At 43.6% G+C, this 15,991-nt stretch overlaps 1 protein-coding gene across 3 annotated transcripts in view; it reads left to right on the forward strand.

Annotated features, from left to right (window-relative positions):
* The first annotated feature begins 382 nt into the window (after positions 1-382).
* LAMA3 (laminin subunit alpha 3) overlaps positions 383-15,991 on the forward strand; it is a 274,575-nt gene continuing 258,966 nt past the window's right edge. For 2 of the 3 annotated variants that reach the window (XM_042961482.1, XM_042961481.1), the window contains exon 1: positions 383-809. In XM_042961482.1, coding sequence (XP_042817416.1) covers positions 519-809 — 291 coding nt within the window. In that variant the 5' untranslated portion in view covers positions 383-518. The remainder of the gene's footprint in view (positions 810-15,991) is intronic. The other variant, XM_042961480.1, reaches the window with a different exon arrangement.

Genomic DNA, 15,991 nt, shown 5'->3' on the forward strand with positions numbered 1-15,991 from the left:
TTGACGGGACTTGTCTTTTGACAATTGAGACTTGTCCGGGAAGCCACAATGTCTTTGATGTAAGTTCTGCAGGCAGCGCCAGCTTGCTCTGATGTCTCACCCAAATTCTCTGCAAGCCGACTCCCTTGTCCGAGGTCCAGAGCTGGCTTTCCTCACTGGTGTGTGACCGTGAGTAGCTGGAGAGGAAAAGTATCTGATTTCTGCGCGGGGCGTGGGAAGGTGGGGCGGTCCCGGCCCCCGCCGCAACCGCCAGGGTAGGAGCCCGGGAACGCCTTCCGCGCTCCCCGCCCGCGAAGTTTGCAGCGCGCAGCGCGTTCGCGGAGACCTCGTCTCCTGGCCCGAGGCTGGGCGCTGTCAGTTCCTGCTCCGTTGGTTGCTGGCTCCAGCCGCTGCAGGTTCCAGACCAGAGAAGCCGCCCCCACGCCGCGGGCTCCAGGCGCGTGGGGCGGGGGTGCGGTCGGCCGCCGCCCACACCCCGGGCTGAGCTCGCTCTTCCCGGGACGATCGTGCGCTGCAGGATGGCGGCGGCTGCGTGGGCTCCAGGCTGGGCAACGAGGCCAGTCCTGCTCCTGCTGCTGCTGCTGCTGCCGCCGCCGCCCCTGCTGCGGGCGGTGAGCGCCTCTCGGGAACCCCGGGCCGCGGCCCGGCTCAGCCTGCACCCGCCCTACTTCAATCTGGCGGAGGCGGCGAGGATTTGGGCCACCGCCACCTGCGGGGAGCGGGAGCCTGGCGGCGCGCGGCCCCGGCCCGAGCTCTACTGCAAGTTGGTGGGGGGGCCCACCGCCCCGGGCAGCGGCCACACCATCCAGGTAAGGTCCCAGAGCGAGCGAGGAGTGGCAGGGGGCGGGGCCCCCTCCCCGCTCTGCCCAGCGTGCTCTGCCCAGCGACTACACGCGGAGGGAGGGGGTCTTTCCCCAGCGTACGCTGGAGAGCCCAGGTGACCCGGACGGGGTCCCCCAGGCCCGCGCGGGCCGGCGACCCCGGTGGTAGGCGCGGTGCGGAGGTGCGAACCTGCGGGGCACCAGGCTTGCAGACGCGCCGCCCGAGGCAGGGACGGGTAGAGCGCGCGAGGTGAGTGAAGGCTGAGGTTAAGTTTGGGCGCGCTGAGCAGAAAGTCCCAAGGTGCGCCCCGAAGTGCGTACACAGTACGGAACTGTCGCCCAGTCCTGCCGTCCTGCCCCAGTCACTCAGGTAGCGCCTGACCAGGCCTTGAGTGCCCGGGACGCCTCCTCCTAGGCCCTTCTTTCTCCCCGACCTTATTCGGAGAAGTTGGTAGCAGTGGGTTTCCGTGGCGTATTTGGAGAGAACTTTTAGGTTATATAGGTAGTATCACTCCGGTGTCACCCAAAAGATGCACCTCACCGCACTGCCTGAAGTGCCACCATTCAGGGTCTCTGGGGCGAGTGAGATGAAATGGACAGCAATGGACGCGACGCTCAGGGTCCGACGCTCAGGGTTCGACTCAGTGCGAACACCTGGTATGAATGATAGTGTTGCTGGTGCTTAATCAGCATCTGGACGTGTGCCAGGTGCTGACACACGACCCTCACAACAGCTCTGGGAACTGGATCCGCGAGCAGGTTGAGAAACGTGCCAGCGTCTTCAAGTAGGGTAGGGAGATTTGAACCCAGTCCTGACTCCAAATTTTCTTTACACTGAGCCATAATTCATGATTGCCTCCCTCCTTCTACTGGGAAATATTGCTGAGGAATAGGAAAGTGTTGCCGGAAGAGGGAGTGATTTTGGAGCTTGGGCTCCAAAGGCAAAGGATTGTCATTGAGAATCTAGGTCAGTGTTGTAGAAACTCTTGGTTGTGCATTTCCATAAACAACAAATTGTTGAACGTGCAGTTATAAATTGTGTGTATGTATTGCTTTATTAGTATATTGTGTGTACTATAAAACACACAAGAATAGAAATAAAAATTAAAATGACAATGATGAAAATACTTTTAATTTTATTAACAGCGCCTTTTAATTTTGCTTTCTCTAAGTACTTAATTTGTTATTGTGTAGAGCTATTTATAAATATCCAGATGTAATTATTTATATAAATAGTTTTGACGAGTTGAGCACTTATGACCCAGCAATTCAAGGTTGGTTTTACATTAATGCTTGAAATTAGTGATTGTCCTAGCTGGAAAGATACTTCAAAAAAAAAAAAAAATGGGTAGATTCCAGAAGCACTGCATTGACCACTGAGTTCCAGAACCAGCTACATAATCACAGAGTACAGTGCAGAATGAAAATGTGGAGCACCTTGTCCAAAAATTAGGAATTTCAAATGGTGATAGCGGAACATTAAATTAACCGAGGGGACTTTCTGAGCGTGGGATTCTGTGTAACTCCACAGGTTTGGTATTGCCTGAATTCATTAAATCATGGTACTCATCTTTCTGCCCCATCCTCCAGTTATTCTAAAAATTTTTTAAAGTAGACACTTGGCCAGTCAATGTTTGCTTTTCAAATGGCATTAAGTACTTCTTGGTAGGAAGGTATTGTGTTTTAGTGGAAGGTAGGAAGGTAGTGTGTTTAGTGATTCAAAACTCACTGCAAGTCCTTTTTTTTTTAATATTAAAATATATTACAAAATTCTGTGTCCTTGTTTTTAAAATGTGCAAACATAAGAACTTTTAGAGTAACACAATTCTGTCTTTTCAACAGCCAAAAAATGAAACATTTCCAAACATCTATTTCCCAAAACAATCTTTTCAAAGTGTACATTTCTTGGGGCACCTGGGTGGCTCAGTAGGTTAAGTATTCGACTTCGGCTCAGGTCATGATCTCGCGGTTGGTGAGTTCGAGCCCCACGTTGGGCTCTGTGCAAATAGCTCAGAGCTTGGAGCCTGCTTCGGATTCTGTGTCTCTCTCAATCTCTGCCCCTCCCCCGCTCATACTCTGTCTCTCTCTCAAAAAATAAACATTAAAAAAAAATTTAAAAACATTAAAAAAAACTTAAAAAAACCCAAAGCATCCATTTCTTTAGAACAGTATTTACCTTTTCACACGTCGTTAAAACAACACCTTTACCTTGGTAAGTACCCTTATTTTTTGTAAATATCTATCAGGTCGTGTACTACTGGCAGCCCATGTCATCCCAGAATAAGCCGATTTGGGATTTTTGTGGAAAAAAAAAAAGTGTGACTCATCTTTAAATTTCAAATTCTTTTAAGTAGGTTACCATGAGAGAACCGGTGAATCTGTGCCATCAAAACAATTTCATTATCACTCCTCCTTGTAGTACGAGTTTGGAACTGTTCTGCCCTTCAGGAGAATAGAATCCACATGTCCACTTAACCAGGCACATGCAAGCTTTGATGTGTCATGGTCAGATGATAGCTGGTGGAACCCCTCCTCCTCTTCCCTTGGACAGACAGACTCTCAGGACCATTGTGACCAGGTGACTTGAGGACAGGGTAAAGGCCCTATGCCATCTGCACATTCAATATTAGTAAGACTGAGTTTCTTCATTTTTAAGTAAAATAAACAAATTTTAATATTCCCTTCTGGCATCCCATTGGATTGTCTGGCACATCCAGCTTGGAGAGAACTGTCCTAATTATGGAAAGAGTAAATGCAAGCAGAAGAAAGGTATCAAAGAAATTTTCAGCTGTCTCCTCTCCCATGGATTTGCCTAGGAATGGACTGATCTTCATTTCCCTCCTCACTGTGTTTTGTTTTGTTTTGTTTTGTTTTGTTTTGTTTTGTTTTGTTTTTGAGTGCTCATAGGTTGATAACTACTTTTTGGAGGTCCAGAAAAGTCCTATTTTCTGGTCTGATGGAGTTTCCTTGGTCCTTAAACCTTGGTTCACAGTCTTAGAGTAGGAAGTGGCTTTTCTGAGGTCATGCAGCAGACTGCATTTCTAGGCCAGGCCATAGACAGTGGAAAAATAATGCCATCTGGTGTTATGCCGTATTCTTCCCTAAAAATAAGGAGAGCAAAAGTTGCTGCTGAATAGTGCTTTCTGCTTTCACAGTTGAGGGCTTGAGGCGATCTCACTGATTGCTCACGTGAGAGGTTCTTACCTAATGAGGACAGAGGAGACAGGGAAGGGGAGTTCTAAGAGCTGGGCTATGAGATGCTCACTCTAGCCCATTGTTGGCAACACCTGGTATAGACCCTGCCTTTCAGAAAACTGTGGGGTGATGGGAGATGAGTGGGAAAAGGAAGAGAGACTGGGATTGATCAATTGGTTGTACCCGAATGATGATGATGTTGAATCTTACTTATGTATAGCTCAAGATGGGAAATGGAGAAGAGTTAATAAGTTCTATTTCTTTCAGCTTTCTAAAAATAAATCTTTAGGGCCAGCCAGGGTTCAGAATTTCAGGCAGAAGGATTTTGCAAAAAATGTAAAAAATGAATAAAAGTCATGTCTTTCAATAAAACCTGGGCTTATGGTTCTGATTCTGTAATAATAATTCTGATACTTGAATGGTAGCATGTGTCGATAGGTAGAGGATTTTAAAAGTCTGAGGTTTTTGTTTGTTGTGTGAAAAGTATCTGCTGTGGTTTCTCTGGACTTCAAATTCATTAAATAAGATTTTATATACTTGTTACTGCTCAGACATAAAGTTTTTGGTGTTTGAGAGCTCTGTGATTCAGGGATTTTGTCTGTCTGGTTCACAGCTGTATCCCATGCTTAACCGCAAAGTATATGTGCAGTATATGTGCTGTACAGTATATGTGCTCAGAAAATATTGAAGGAGAGGATGGTGAAGACACAGCTAAAGGTGGTAAAGAAGTTTGTAAGGAATATACAAGGAAGGGGCGCCTGGGTGGCTCAGTCGGTTGAGCGTCCGACTTCAGCTCAGGTCACGATCTCGCGGTCCGTGAGTTCGAGCCCCGCGTCGGGCTCTGGGCTGATGGCTCAGAGCCTGGAGCCTGCTTCCATTCTGTGTCTCCCCCTCTCTCTGCCCCTCCCCCGTTCATGCTCTGTCTCTCTCTGTCTCAAAAAAAAAAACAAAACAAACAACAAAAAAAAAAGTAAAAAAAAAAAGAATATACAAGGAAAATGCACAAATTAATTCTATTCCGCTGAGAAGAAACTCCCACTGAAATCTGTCATACTTTATGCTTCAATTTTATATGTTTACTTACCTATGGAATCAAAACACATTATTATTTCTGACATCGGCTAGAGATGATGGTAAAATGTTAGTGGAAGGCTGCACTGAAAATATAACCTTGTGTTTGGTTTAGTTTGGCATTAACACTACACTCACAAGGAACGAAGTGAACCTATTTACCAAATATATGATGCCGATTTTGTACATTGACAATTCAACACATCTCTTGTATGTTCCTCAATTACATTATAATTTATGTGTAGGAACGTGTATCTAACCTGAATGACAGTGGTAGGGGAGCTTGCACACACTGGTCAGTTACAGCCAAGAGCAGGAATGCTTGGCACAAAGCAGGCTAGGTTGTGTGTTTGTGTAACTTGGACTAATGGTCATAAACAGGAAACTCAATTTCACTAAGGCTGTTTATAGAACTATTGTGAAAGAGAAACCATTTGTTAGCTTCAACAAGGGCCTTTTCCTTTGTGAAACTGATAGGAAAGTCTTGAACAAGGGCTGAGAAATGAAGACATTCATTATTCCACTGATACATTTGTAACAATTCTTAGGTGTGTTATTTTGAAACTTCAGACAAATGACTACAGTCAGCAATTTAAAGATGAATAATCCTTTTTTTAAATTTTATTTTTTAAAATTTACATCCAGGTTAGTTAGCATATAGTGCAACAATGATTTCAGGAGTTGATTCCTTAATGCCCCTTACCCATTTAGTCCATCCCCCCTCCCACAACTCCTCCAGTAACCCTCTGTTTGTTCTCCGTATTTAAGAACCTCTTATGTTTTTGTCCCCTTCCCTGCTTTTATATTATTTTTGCTTCCCTTCTGTTATGTTCATCTGTTTTGTGTGTTAAAGTCCTCATGAGTGAAGTCATATTTGTTTTTTTGTCTAATTTCGCTTAGCATAATACCCTCTAGTTCCAATCATGTATTGCAAATGGCAAGATTTCATTCTTTTTGATTGCCCAGTAATATGCCATTGTAAACATATACCACATTTTCTTTATCCATTCATCAATTGATGGACATTTGGGCTCTTTCCATACTTTGGCTATTGTTGATAATGCTGCTATAAACATTGGGGTGCATGTGCCCCTTCGAAACAGCACAGCTGTATCCCTTAGATAAAAACCTAGTAGTGCAATTGCTGGGTCGTAGGATAGTTCTATTTTTAATTTTTTGAGGAACCTCCATACTTTTTTTCCAGAATGGCTGCACCAGTTTGCATTAAAGATGAATAATACTTTTTAAAAAATGATTTTCCTAATAGTTCTGTGTTTATGGACATTGGCCAAAGTTTAGCAATGAAAGTTTATGCACAAATCATTTGGAGAAGACAAACATCCATGTTTTCCTCTGGAGAGCCACGTTCACTCCCCAGGGTGAGGTGGAACATGGTTCCACATAGCAGGACGTCAGCAATTTAAATTTTTTCCTCAACAGAGGTGCCTGGATGGCTCAGTAGGTTAAGCGTCCGACTTCAGCTCAGGTCATGATCTCAGGGTTCATGGGTTCAAGCCCTGCATTGGGTTCTGTGCTGACAGCTCAGATCCTGGAGCCTCCTTCGGATTCTGTGTCTCCCTCTCTGTCTGCCCCTCCCCTGTTCACACTCTGTGTCTCTCTCAAAAATAAAATTAACATTAAAACATTTTTAAAATTTTTTCTCAACAAATCACAGACTACTGGAGCTCATGGACTTTCAGGGCTGTTGAAAGTGAATGTTCAGTCCTTGAATTGCAAGATCTTACTTCATGCTCTGAATTACCTGTGCCACTGAGAATGTGGATCATTTAATCTGAGAAAAAGAAGTATGTAGTCATAGGCAAAGGAAAGGACTTGTAAGAAAAGTGTGCTTAACTCATTACAGAAAGTTAGCTGTGTGCATTTTACATCTTCAGTGCACATATGAGTGTGAAAACTACACATTTTCTTCATATTTTTTACCAAAACTAGACTGAAGTATGAGTCATTTTTAACAGCTTTATTGAGGTGTAATTTAAGTACTATAACATGTATCCATTGTAAGTGTGAATTAAATATTAAAAAAATTTTTTTTAATGTTTATTTACTTTTGAGACAGAGCTCAAGTGAGAGAGGGGCAGAGAGAGAGGGAGACACGTAATCCAAAACAGGCTCCAGGCTCTGAGCTGGCAGCATAGAACCCTATATGGGACTCGAACCCACAAACTGTGAGATCATGACCTGAGCCGAAGTCGGACTCTCAACCAACTGAAAAATATTTAATTCAGGCGCCCCTGAATTAAATATTTTTTAATTAATTTATAGAGTTGTGCAACTATCCCTAGAATCCAGTTGTAGAACTGGATTTCCATCAGCCGCAAAAGTTTTCTTGTGTTTATGCTTTCAGTTTCTCTACTAGTATTATTTTTGTCTCTAAAAATTTCCCATTTCTGTAAATTTCATATAAATGAAATTATACAATATGTGGTCTTTTGCGTCTGACTTCTTTCACTTGGCGTAATGATTTTGAAGTTCATTAATATTTTTGTATGATTTAGTAGTTTGTTTCTTTTTGTTGCAGAAAATAGTATTCCATTGTATAGCTACACCTCATTTTCTTTATCCCAATCAAGGACATTTGGATTGTTTTCAGGTTTGGGCTCCTATAAGTTAATGCTGCCATGAACATTCACAAACGAATCTTTGTGTAGACATATGTTTTCAGTTTCCTTGGGTAGATTCCTAGCTGTGGAATTGCTAGATCACATAGAAAATTTATATTTAAGTTTTCGAGAAACTACTTATTATTGAAATGGAGAACTGATGTCTCCAACTAATATTATGGAACTATTTATCCCTTCAGGTCCCTCAATTTTTGCTTCTTGTACATATGAGGCTTTTTTGTTTGGTATAGATATATTTAAATTGTTACATCTTCTTGAAGGATTGGCCCTTCCCTCATTGTGTAATGTTTGTCTTTATCTTTTGTAACAATTTTTAGCTTAAAGTTTATTTTGTCTGGTATTAGTGTAACCATCCCAGCTCTTTTTGGGTTACTCTTTACAGGGAATACCTTTTTCTATTCTTTCACTTTCAATTTATTTGTGTCTTTGTGTCTAAAGTGAATCTCTGGTAGATCTGTATCATGTTTTTTGTTTTTTAATCCGTTCTGCAAATCTTTGCCTTTTAATTTAGAAGTCTAATCCATTTACATTTAAAGTGATTATTGATAAGTGATAATTTATAAGCCTAATCCATTTACATTTAAAGTGGCCTTACTTCTGCCATTTGTTACTTGTTTCCTGTATGTCTTCTATTTTTTGGTTCCTCAATTCCTCCATTGCTACCTTCTTTTGTGTTTAATTTCTTTTTCTAATAAACCATTTTGATTTCCTCATTTACTTTTCTGTATATTTTTTGGTTATTTTCATAGTGATTACTTGAGTTGATATAAACTTAGCATCAGTGGCATCTAAAATTCTGCTTCTATACAGGTCTGTTCCCACTCTTTATGTTATTGTCACAAATTAGATCTTTTTTTAAAAAAAAAGTTTATTTTATAGAGAGGTAGCAAGCGCATGAGTGGAGGAGGGGCAGAGAGAGAAAGAGGGAGAGAGAGAATCCCAAGCAGGCTCTGCGCTGTCAGCACACCTGATATGAGGCTTATTCTCACAAACCTTGAGATCATGATCTGAGCTGACATCAAGAATCCAATGCTTAACTGACTAAGCCCCTGAGGTGCCCTAACAAATTAGATCTTTTACATTGTTGCCCGTTGACATACATATATAATTGTTGTTCTGTGCATCTCTTCTAAATCATATGGGACAAACCAAAAATTCAATAATGCTGGCTTTTGTATTTATCTATGTAGTTATCTGTCCTGGTATTTCTTATTTCTTTGCATGGCTTTGAGTTACTGTCTAGTGTTCTTTAATCTCAGCTGAAAGACTCCTTTAGCTTCTCTAGCTTTTTAACCTTCAATAGAGCAGGTCTACTAGCAATAAACTCCTTCGGCTTTTGTTTATTTGGGAGTGTCCTCATTTCTCCCTCATTTTTGAAGAATAACTTACCAGGTACGGAATTCTATTTTCCTCTCAACATTTTAAATATGTTATCTCAGTGCCTTCTGGTTTCCATGGTTTCAGATGAGAAATAGGCTGTTAATATTATTGAGGATCCTTTATATGTGATAAATTGTTTCTCTTTTGCTGCTTTCAAGATTACTTTTGTCTTTTCTTTTTAATGTTCATGTATTTATTTTTGAGAGAGAGAGTGTGTGTGCACAGTGGGGGGGCAGAGAGAGAGGGAGACAGAGAATCTGAAGCAGACTCTGAACTGTAAGTGTAGAGCCCGATACGAGGCTCGAACTCACAAACCATGAGATCATGTCCTGAGTCCAAGTCGGACGCATAACCGACTGAGCCACCCAGGCGCCCCTCTTTTTGTCTTTTGACAGTTTGATTACAGTGTGTCTTGGTGTGGATCTCTCTGAGTTTTTCCTACTTGGAGTTAAGTTTCTAACTCTGTCCACTGAAGGGATCTAGAAGCAATGATACACTGGGAACAATGAACATATACTAAATGGTACCTCATACCCAGATCTTGGTTTCTAAACACCACACCCGTAATAAACAAACAAACAAGTGATGCTTCTGGAAAAACGAGTTGGTTCCAAGGAAGGAGCACAAAATAAATAAAAATTGGCACTGGAATAGGGGCGCCTGGGCGGCTAAGTCGGGTAAGTGTCTGACTTTGGCTCAGGTCACGATCTTATGGCTCAAGAGTTCAAGCCCTGCGTCAGGCTCTGTGCTGACAGCTCAGAGCCTGGAGCCTGCTTTGGATTCTGTGTCTCCCTCTGTCCCTCCCCCACTCATGCTCTGTATTTTTCTGTCTCTCAAAAATAAACAAATGTTGAAAAAAAATTTTTTTTTTATCAAGAGTTCTTTTAAGAATGAAATGTACAGTACATTATATACTGAACATATTTGGCATGCTAAATAATCCACCGGCAAAGAGACTTTTACAGAATAACTGTTAAATTGTTTTGGTACTGTATTAACGACTAGTTTAGATATTATTTATTTACATAGGGGCACATTTTTATATCAGTTGAAGAAACATTTTGCAGGGAGAGTGGTGGCGGAGTTGGATGAGCAGCGGCTGTCTGTGCGGCCGGCCCTGGAGACAGAGGGGTGTGCTTCCTGCGTCTGACTCTTGGTGTCGGCTCAGGTCATGATCTCACAGTTGTGAGATCATTGGCTTTGCGCTCGTAGCGTGGAGCCTCTTTGGGATTCTCTCTCTCCCTCTCTCTCTGCCCCTCCCCTACTCCTGCTAGCTCTCTCTCAAAATAAATAAACATTAAACAAATTTTAAGTGACAAGAGGCTTTAGCAGCTGCTCATTTGAAAATGCCAGCGGAATTGAATGCACAAGTTGAAAAGTATAAGGAAAAACTAAGACAGCCTAAAGAACAAAAAAAGGAGACAGATGATTGAAATGTGGGACAGCACGCGAGGAGGAAAAAGTTACAAAGGAAATGCGAGAAAGCCTCCAGGAGAAGACATTCCTGGGCCTTCTACTTCATCAGGCATCCTGAAGCGAAAATCTGACAGAAAGCCTTTGCAGGGAGGTGGTGACAACCCTTTGTCTGTTGCAGAAAGTGGAGCGTGCTCCTGCGGAGGCCCGTCCTCTGGTAGACCAGGCTAAGGATCTCGTTAGTGTTGCTTTTGGCCTTCCCAAGATGAATCCATAACCCTCAGTTCGGTCGCCTTATGCACGCTTTTCACGTTGTGCATGAAGGGGAGGGAGGCTTTTTCCTCTTCTTTACGACACCTGCATCTTCAGTGGTTGAAGTCAGCATGGGGTATAGACATCACCACTAGCAGTAGTGGCAGTGGTCACACTTCAGTGAAGCCAGTGGCTGGGTTCATTGATCTCGTAGGTAATTGCTAGTTGGTAGTTAAAGGCCTCCGGGTGATGAGCAGTCTTGATTAAAGAGATCTAGGGATGGTCCTTCAAGTTAGATGTCCCTGCTGGTCTGACAGTCTGTGAGATGGGTTGTGCCGCATGATGTCTTCCTGGTAAATGGTGAGCCCACCAGCGAGGATTATTGATGCAGACAGTTGATGGGGTTGTTTCTCTGTATGTAAAAAGAAACTGTTAAAAAAAATCCAAAGAACATTTTTAGCATCTTTATTAAATTCAAGGAAATTTCTGTATGCACTTGAATTTGTTTATCAAACATTAAACAACTTTTTATCATTCTAAAAAAAGGTAACATTTTTTTTTTTTTTTGGAGGGGGGAGGTATTAACTTTTTCAGGGCAATTTTGGTGGCAAGAATACATTCTTCCAGATCATAAATTTTTTTCTGGTTGTGATTTAGGCTTTCATGAGCCTGCATTAACCCTTGCTCAACATTCTGGAACCATTTGCCTAGTGAGGAAAAGACTTTCCCAATGGTACCTCAGTGGTCCTAGTCAGTGGAACTGACTGCATACATGGGCTCCTGGCCAAGGGACAAGTGGCGACTGAAATCCAGCCTGGGCAAGGCTGTATCTGCTCAGGGGCAGGGAGCCTTTTTTTTCTGCTTCATATAAAAAGAGCTTTTTGCATGAGCTAGCAGGGCCTTGATCAGATCCCTCATGCCAACAGGGTGGAAACTGCCCTGGGGAAAGCCAACTCATGGAGTCTCACGTGTTCTGCCAGTTTTTCAGTGTCATAAACATATTGTACTTTCTTAGTGGTTTTCCCATCCTGAATGCTCAGAAAATACATATGCAATTAACAAATGGATATTAGCCAGAAAGGAAGATGAATTTGAATTCGATTATTTATGCATAGCTTAGCTGTGAGGAGTGGGGAAAAGGAACAATTCTCTACTACGTTCAAGTTACACCATATATTGCACGTACTGTGTACAGAAGTGATACCAAATAAAGAGGCAGCATGGTGAGTAATAGGGATCAGGGGACTTAGTCTGCTGCTCAGTGCAAGGTGTAAATTTCACACTTAGGCAATATTTACTGATGCTTGCTTGGTACTGGTGGAAAGCACCTTACATGTACTGACTTCTTAGTCCTGACAGCAGTTTGTCAAGGGGGTATTCTTAGCATGCTCATTTTACAGATGAGGAAACAGAAGCACACAGAGGTTCAGTATGTGTTTAAGATCAGAAAGCTAGCGCGTGGTGCAGCCCCGTGGCCGCAGAGTTCATGCTCTTACTATCCTATGCTGCCACTGCCAGGCTAACTGCCCCTCCCCCAGAGTTTCAGCCAAACTGTGCACCACCTCACTAATTCCCTTCATTACCTGGGAGCCATTTGTTTTCACATCTGATGTCCTTATTAGATCTGTAGCTCCCCTGAGCAGGGCGCTGTATTTTCCTGCTCATGTCTGTCTTCCCTGTGGCGGTGCATCACAGATACTCCATAGATGCATTTTTTTTTTTTTTTACGTTATTTATTTAGAAAGAGAAAGAGCATGCACGAGAGTGGGGGAAGGGCAGAGAGAGAGGAGAGAGGGGATCCCATGCGGGGCTTCATCTCATGACTGTGAGATCACGACCTGAGCTGAAATCAAGAGTTGCCCACTTAACTGACTGAGCCACCCAGCCTCCCCTCAATAGATGCTTTTTGAAGAAACTTTCAAAGGCTGATACCATCATAGAATTTTCATACTATAGCAACACCTGGATAGAAGTGCTGTTTGACCAAAAAGTACCTGGATTTCAATAACCTGCCTTTGAAAGACAGTTGTGGCCCTGATGTGTTGAATTGCAAAGTAGAGATATTTGATATACTGGTTGAAACCAGTGACTAGGGCTGGGCCACCAGAAGCGGCAAGAGGCAAGGAAGGATCCTTCTGCAGATTTCAGAGGAAACGGGGCCCTGCCAACACCTTGATTGCAGACTTCTAGCTTCCATACTATGAGACAAGACATTTCTGTTGTTCTAAGCCGGTTTATGGCACAGCGTTTTCAATGGTGGCCCTGGGAGACTAATACACTGTTAGTTGGTTCGGGCTGCCATAACAAAATACTATAGATTGGGTAACTTACAAGCAACAGAAATTTATTTCTCACGGTTCTAGAGGCTGGGAAATCCGAGGTCAAGGGCAGATTCAGTGTCTGGTGAAGGCCCACTTCTAGTTTATATTTTTTTGCTATGTCCTCACATGGTGGGAGAGGTGAGGGATCTCTCTGGGGCCTCTCTTGTAAGGGCACTAAGCCCATTCAACTCATCCTAATACCATCATCTTGGGGGTTAGGTCTTTAACATATGAAATTAGGGGGGCATAAATATTCAGTCCATATTAGTAACTTTAAATCAGATAATCAGTCTCTCAGTGAGTCAGTAGTACTTCTTGACTATTCAGTGTATGAGTTATCTGTGTATGGGAGAGTGGAGGATGAAGGGCCCTGCATGAGACTCTCCAGGTAGTTCTAGGGTCTCTGCTTTTGAGACTTTGCCACCTAGCAACTCAAAATATCTCTAAGTAGAATGAGTATTGTTCTTGGCTGAACAAATATTTAGGGATCACCCACACTGAGGCATCTTTAAATATGAAGGCGTAAAATAAGGATTGACTAATGCAGATGAGACCGTGGAAGTTTCCTGGATACTGTGAGCCTTGGATTCCTTTCTGCATAGAGCCCAGTGGTTGGATGATTCCTTTCCCACTAATGAGGGCTCACGGGCTACGTCAGGGGAAGGGTGGGGTTGTGAAATGAAAGGCCCAATTCCCTATGTCCTGGGATTGGCTCTGCAGAGACTAAATATTGCTGAAGATTTGTGTGCACAGAAGGCACTGGTGGCAGAGATTCTATGCAAGGTAGTTTGCACAGGGATTTGATGAGAACAAAAACGTCAGACTTTCACATGTTCCTGTCTGTCTTCTCTGTTTCCAGGTGGCTTTCCTATTTCATTTTGACACCTGATCACTTAATGTATCTTTAATGTGATTTTGAATGTTTTTAATGAACCAGAAATATGAACAGAAAATGGAGGGAGACCTCATTAGGAAAAATCTCTTGGTAAGATTGCCATAAACTAGTTGAGTTTTTTTTTTTTTTCTTTTGTTTTATTTCATGATCTTTTAGGTCAACTTAGTAGACTTCCATCTGAGTAAAAATATAGCCATGGAAGTGACTCTTTCCAGTAGTGATAAAGTCTTCGTTCCGTTTCCCTGAGCACCATGGAAGTCTTTGTAACTTTCATTCACTTGGTGTTACCTGCAGCCTCCTTCTCTTTGATCGCTTGCTTGCTTTGGTCCTGGGTGTTGTTTTCTCTGGCTCTTACATACAGCACTTACCACTCTAGCTTAGGAGGATCGGGGCTGAAACAAACCATGGTAGAACTGCTTGACTAACCACAAGGAAGATGAGGCCAGGGGCCTTCAGAGCCATTACGGAGATGTTTGTAACTGGCGGTTCTCCACCTTCACTGAAGACAAAATAGAAGGGGATGTGTCATGTTGCAGCACAAGGGATTGAGATCGGCCATGGAAAGAGCTGCCAGGGGCGCCTGGGTGGCTTGGTCGGTTAAGCGTCCGGCTTCGGCTCAGGTCATGATCTCACGGTCCGTGAGTTCGAGCCCCGCGTCGGGCTCTGTACTGACAGCTCAGAGCCTGGAGCCTGTTTCAGATTCTGTGTCTCCCTCTCTCTCTGCTCCTCCCCCATTCATGCTCTGTCTCTCTCTGTCTCAAAAATAAATAAACGTTAAAAAAAAAAATTAAAAAAAAATAAAGAGCTGCCAGGGCAGAGTGTACTCAACCACTGAAGGGATATTTTGAGAAGAGAGCCCTTTGCTAGGTCAAAATCCTGTGTGCCATCTTTTAGGCCCATCCGTAGACAGCTACAAGGCTTTGACTGGCAGGGCTCACGGGGAAGCTGTGCTTCCCACACCAGACCTGTACACAAGGAGGGACTTGCAGCCAAGGATTCGGGTCCCCCTGGTACCAGCCGTGCCCATATGTGTTTCTGCATTCTCAGCCCCGGAGCCTCTATTGAGAGACCTCTAGTGGAGGTCCCTGGCACTTCCCAGGTGCCTCCACGGGGACTTCTCATGGGTGCTAGGGCTGAGGCAGTTTTCCCCACTCTGACTGTTTTTCTACTCCTGCTCTTCCCTTCTCCTCATTGTCAACCCTCTGGGCTCATAAAAAGGCAGGAGCCTTTGGACTTGGGTCCCTGGGGAGTGCGATACTTCTCCTGTCATCTGACCCCTGCCTGGTGCTGTACCATGGGGAAAAGTGGATCACTGGGACGCCGGCACCTTTTGTCTCTTGCCTTCACTATTACAGTAAGTGAATACAATTTTGATTACTACTTTCAGATTGGCTTGTTGTCCTCACTGATCATCTCAGCACCTGGAAGCTCAAAGGAGCTGGTAGAAGTTTTGTGGATGCTGCTGCTGCTGCTTCTTCTTCTTCTTCTTCTTCTTCTTCTTCTTTTTAATTTTTAATGTTTTTATTTACTTTTTTTTTTTTAAATTTTTTTTTTCAACGTTTTTTATTTTATTTTTGGGACAGAGAGAGACAGAGCATGAACAGGGGAGGGGCAGAGAGAGAGGGAGACACAGAATCGGAAACAGGCTCCAGGCTCCGAGCCATCAGCCCAGAGCCTGACGCGGGGCTCGAACTCACAGACCGCGAGATCGTGACCTGGCTGAAGTCGGACGCTTAACCGACTGCGCCACCCAGGCGCCCCTAATGTTTTTATTTACTTTTGAGGGAGAGAGAGAGAGAGAGAGAGAGAGAGTGAGCGGGAGCAGAGAGAGAGGGAGACACGGAATCCAAAGCAGGCTCCAGGCTCCGAACTGTCAGCACAGAGCCTGACGCGGGGCTCGAACTCACAAATGTGAGATTGTGACCTGAGCCAAAGTCGGATGCTTAACCGACTGAGCCACCCAGGTGCCCCACCCCGTGGATGCTTCTTAATGTAGATTCT

The sequence above is a fragment of the Panthera tigris genome, chromosome D3 (assembly GCF_018350195.1).
Source record: "Panthera tigris isolate Pti1 chromosome D3, P.tigris_Pti1_mat1.1, whole genome shotgun sequence".
Taxonomy (NCBI): domain Eukaryota; kingdom Metazoa; phylum Chordata; class Mammalia; order Carnivora; family Felidae; genus Panthera; species Panthera tigris.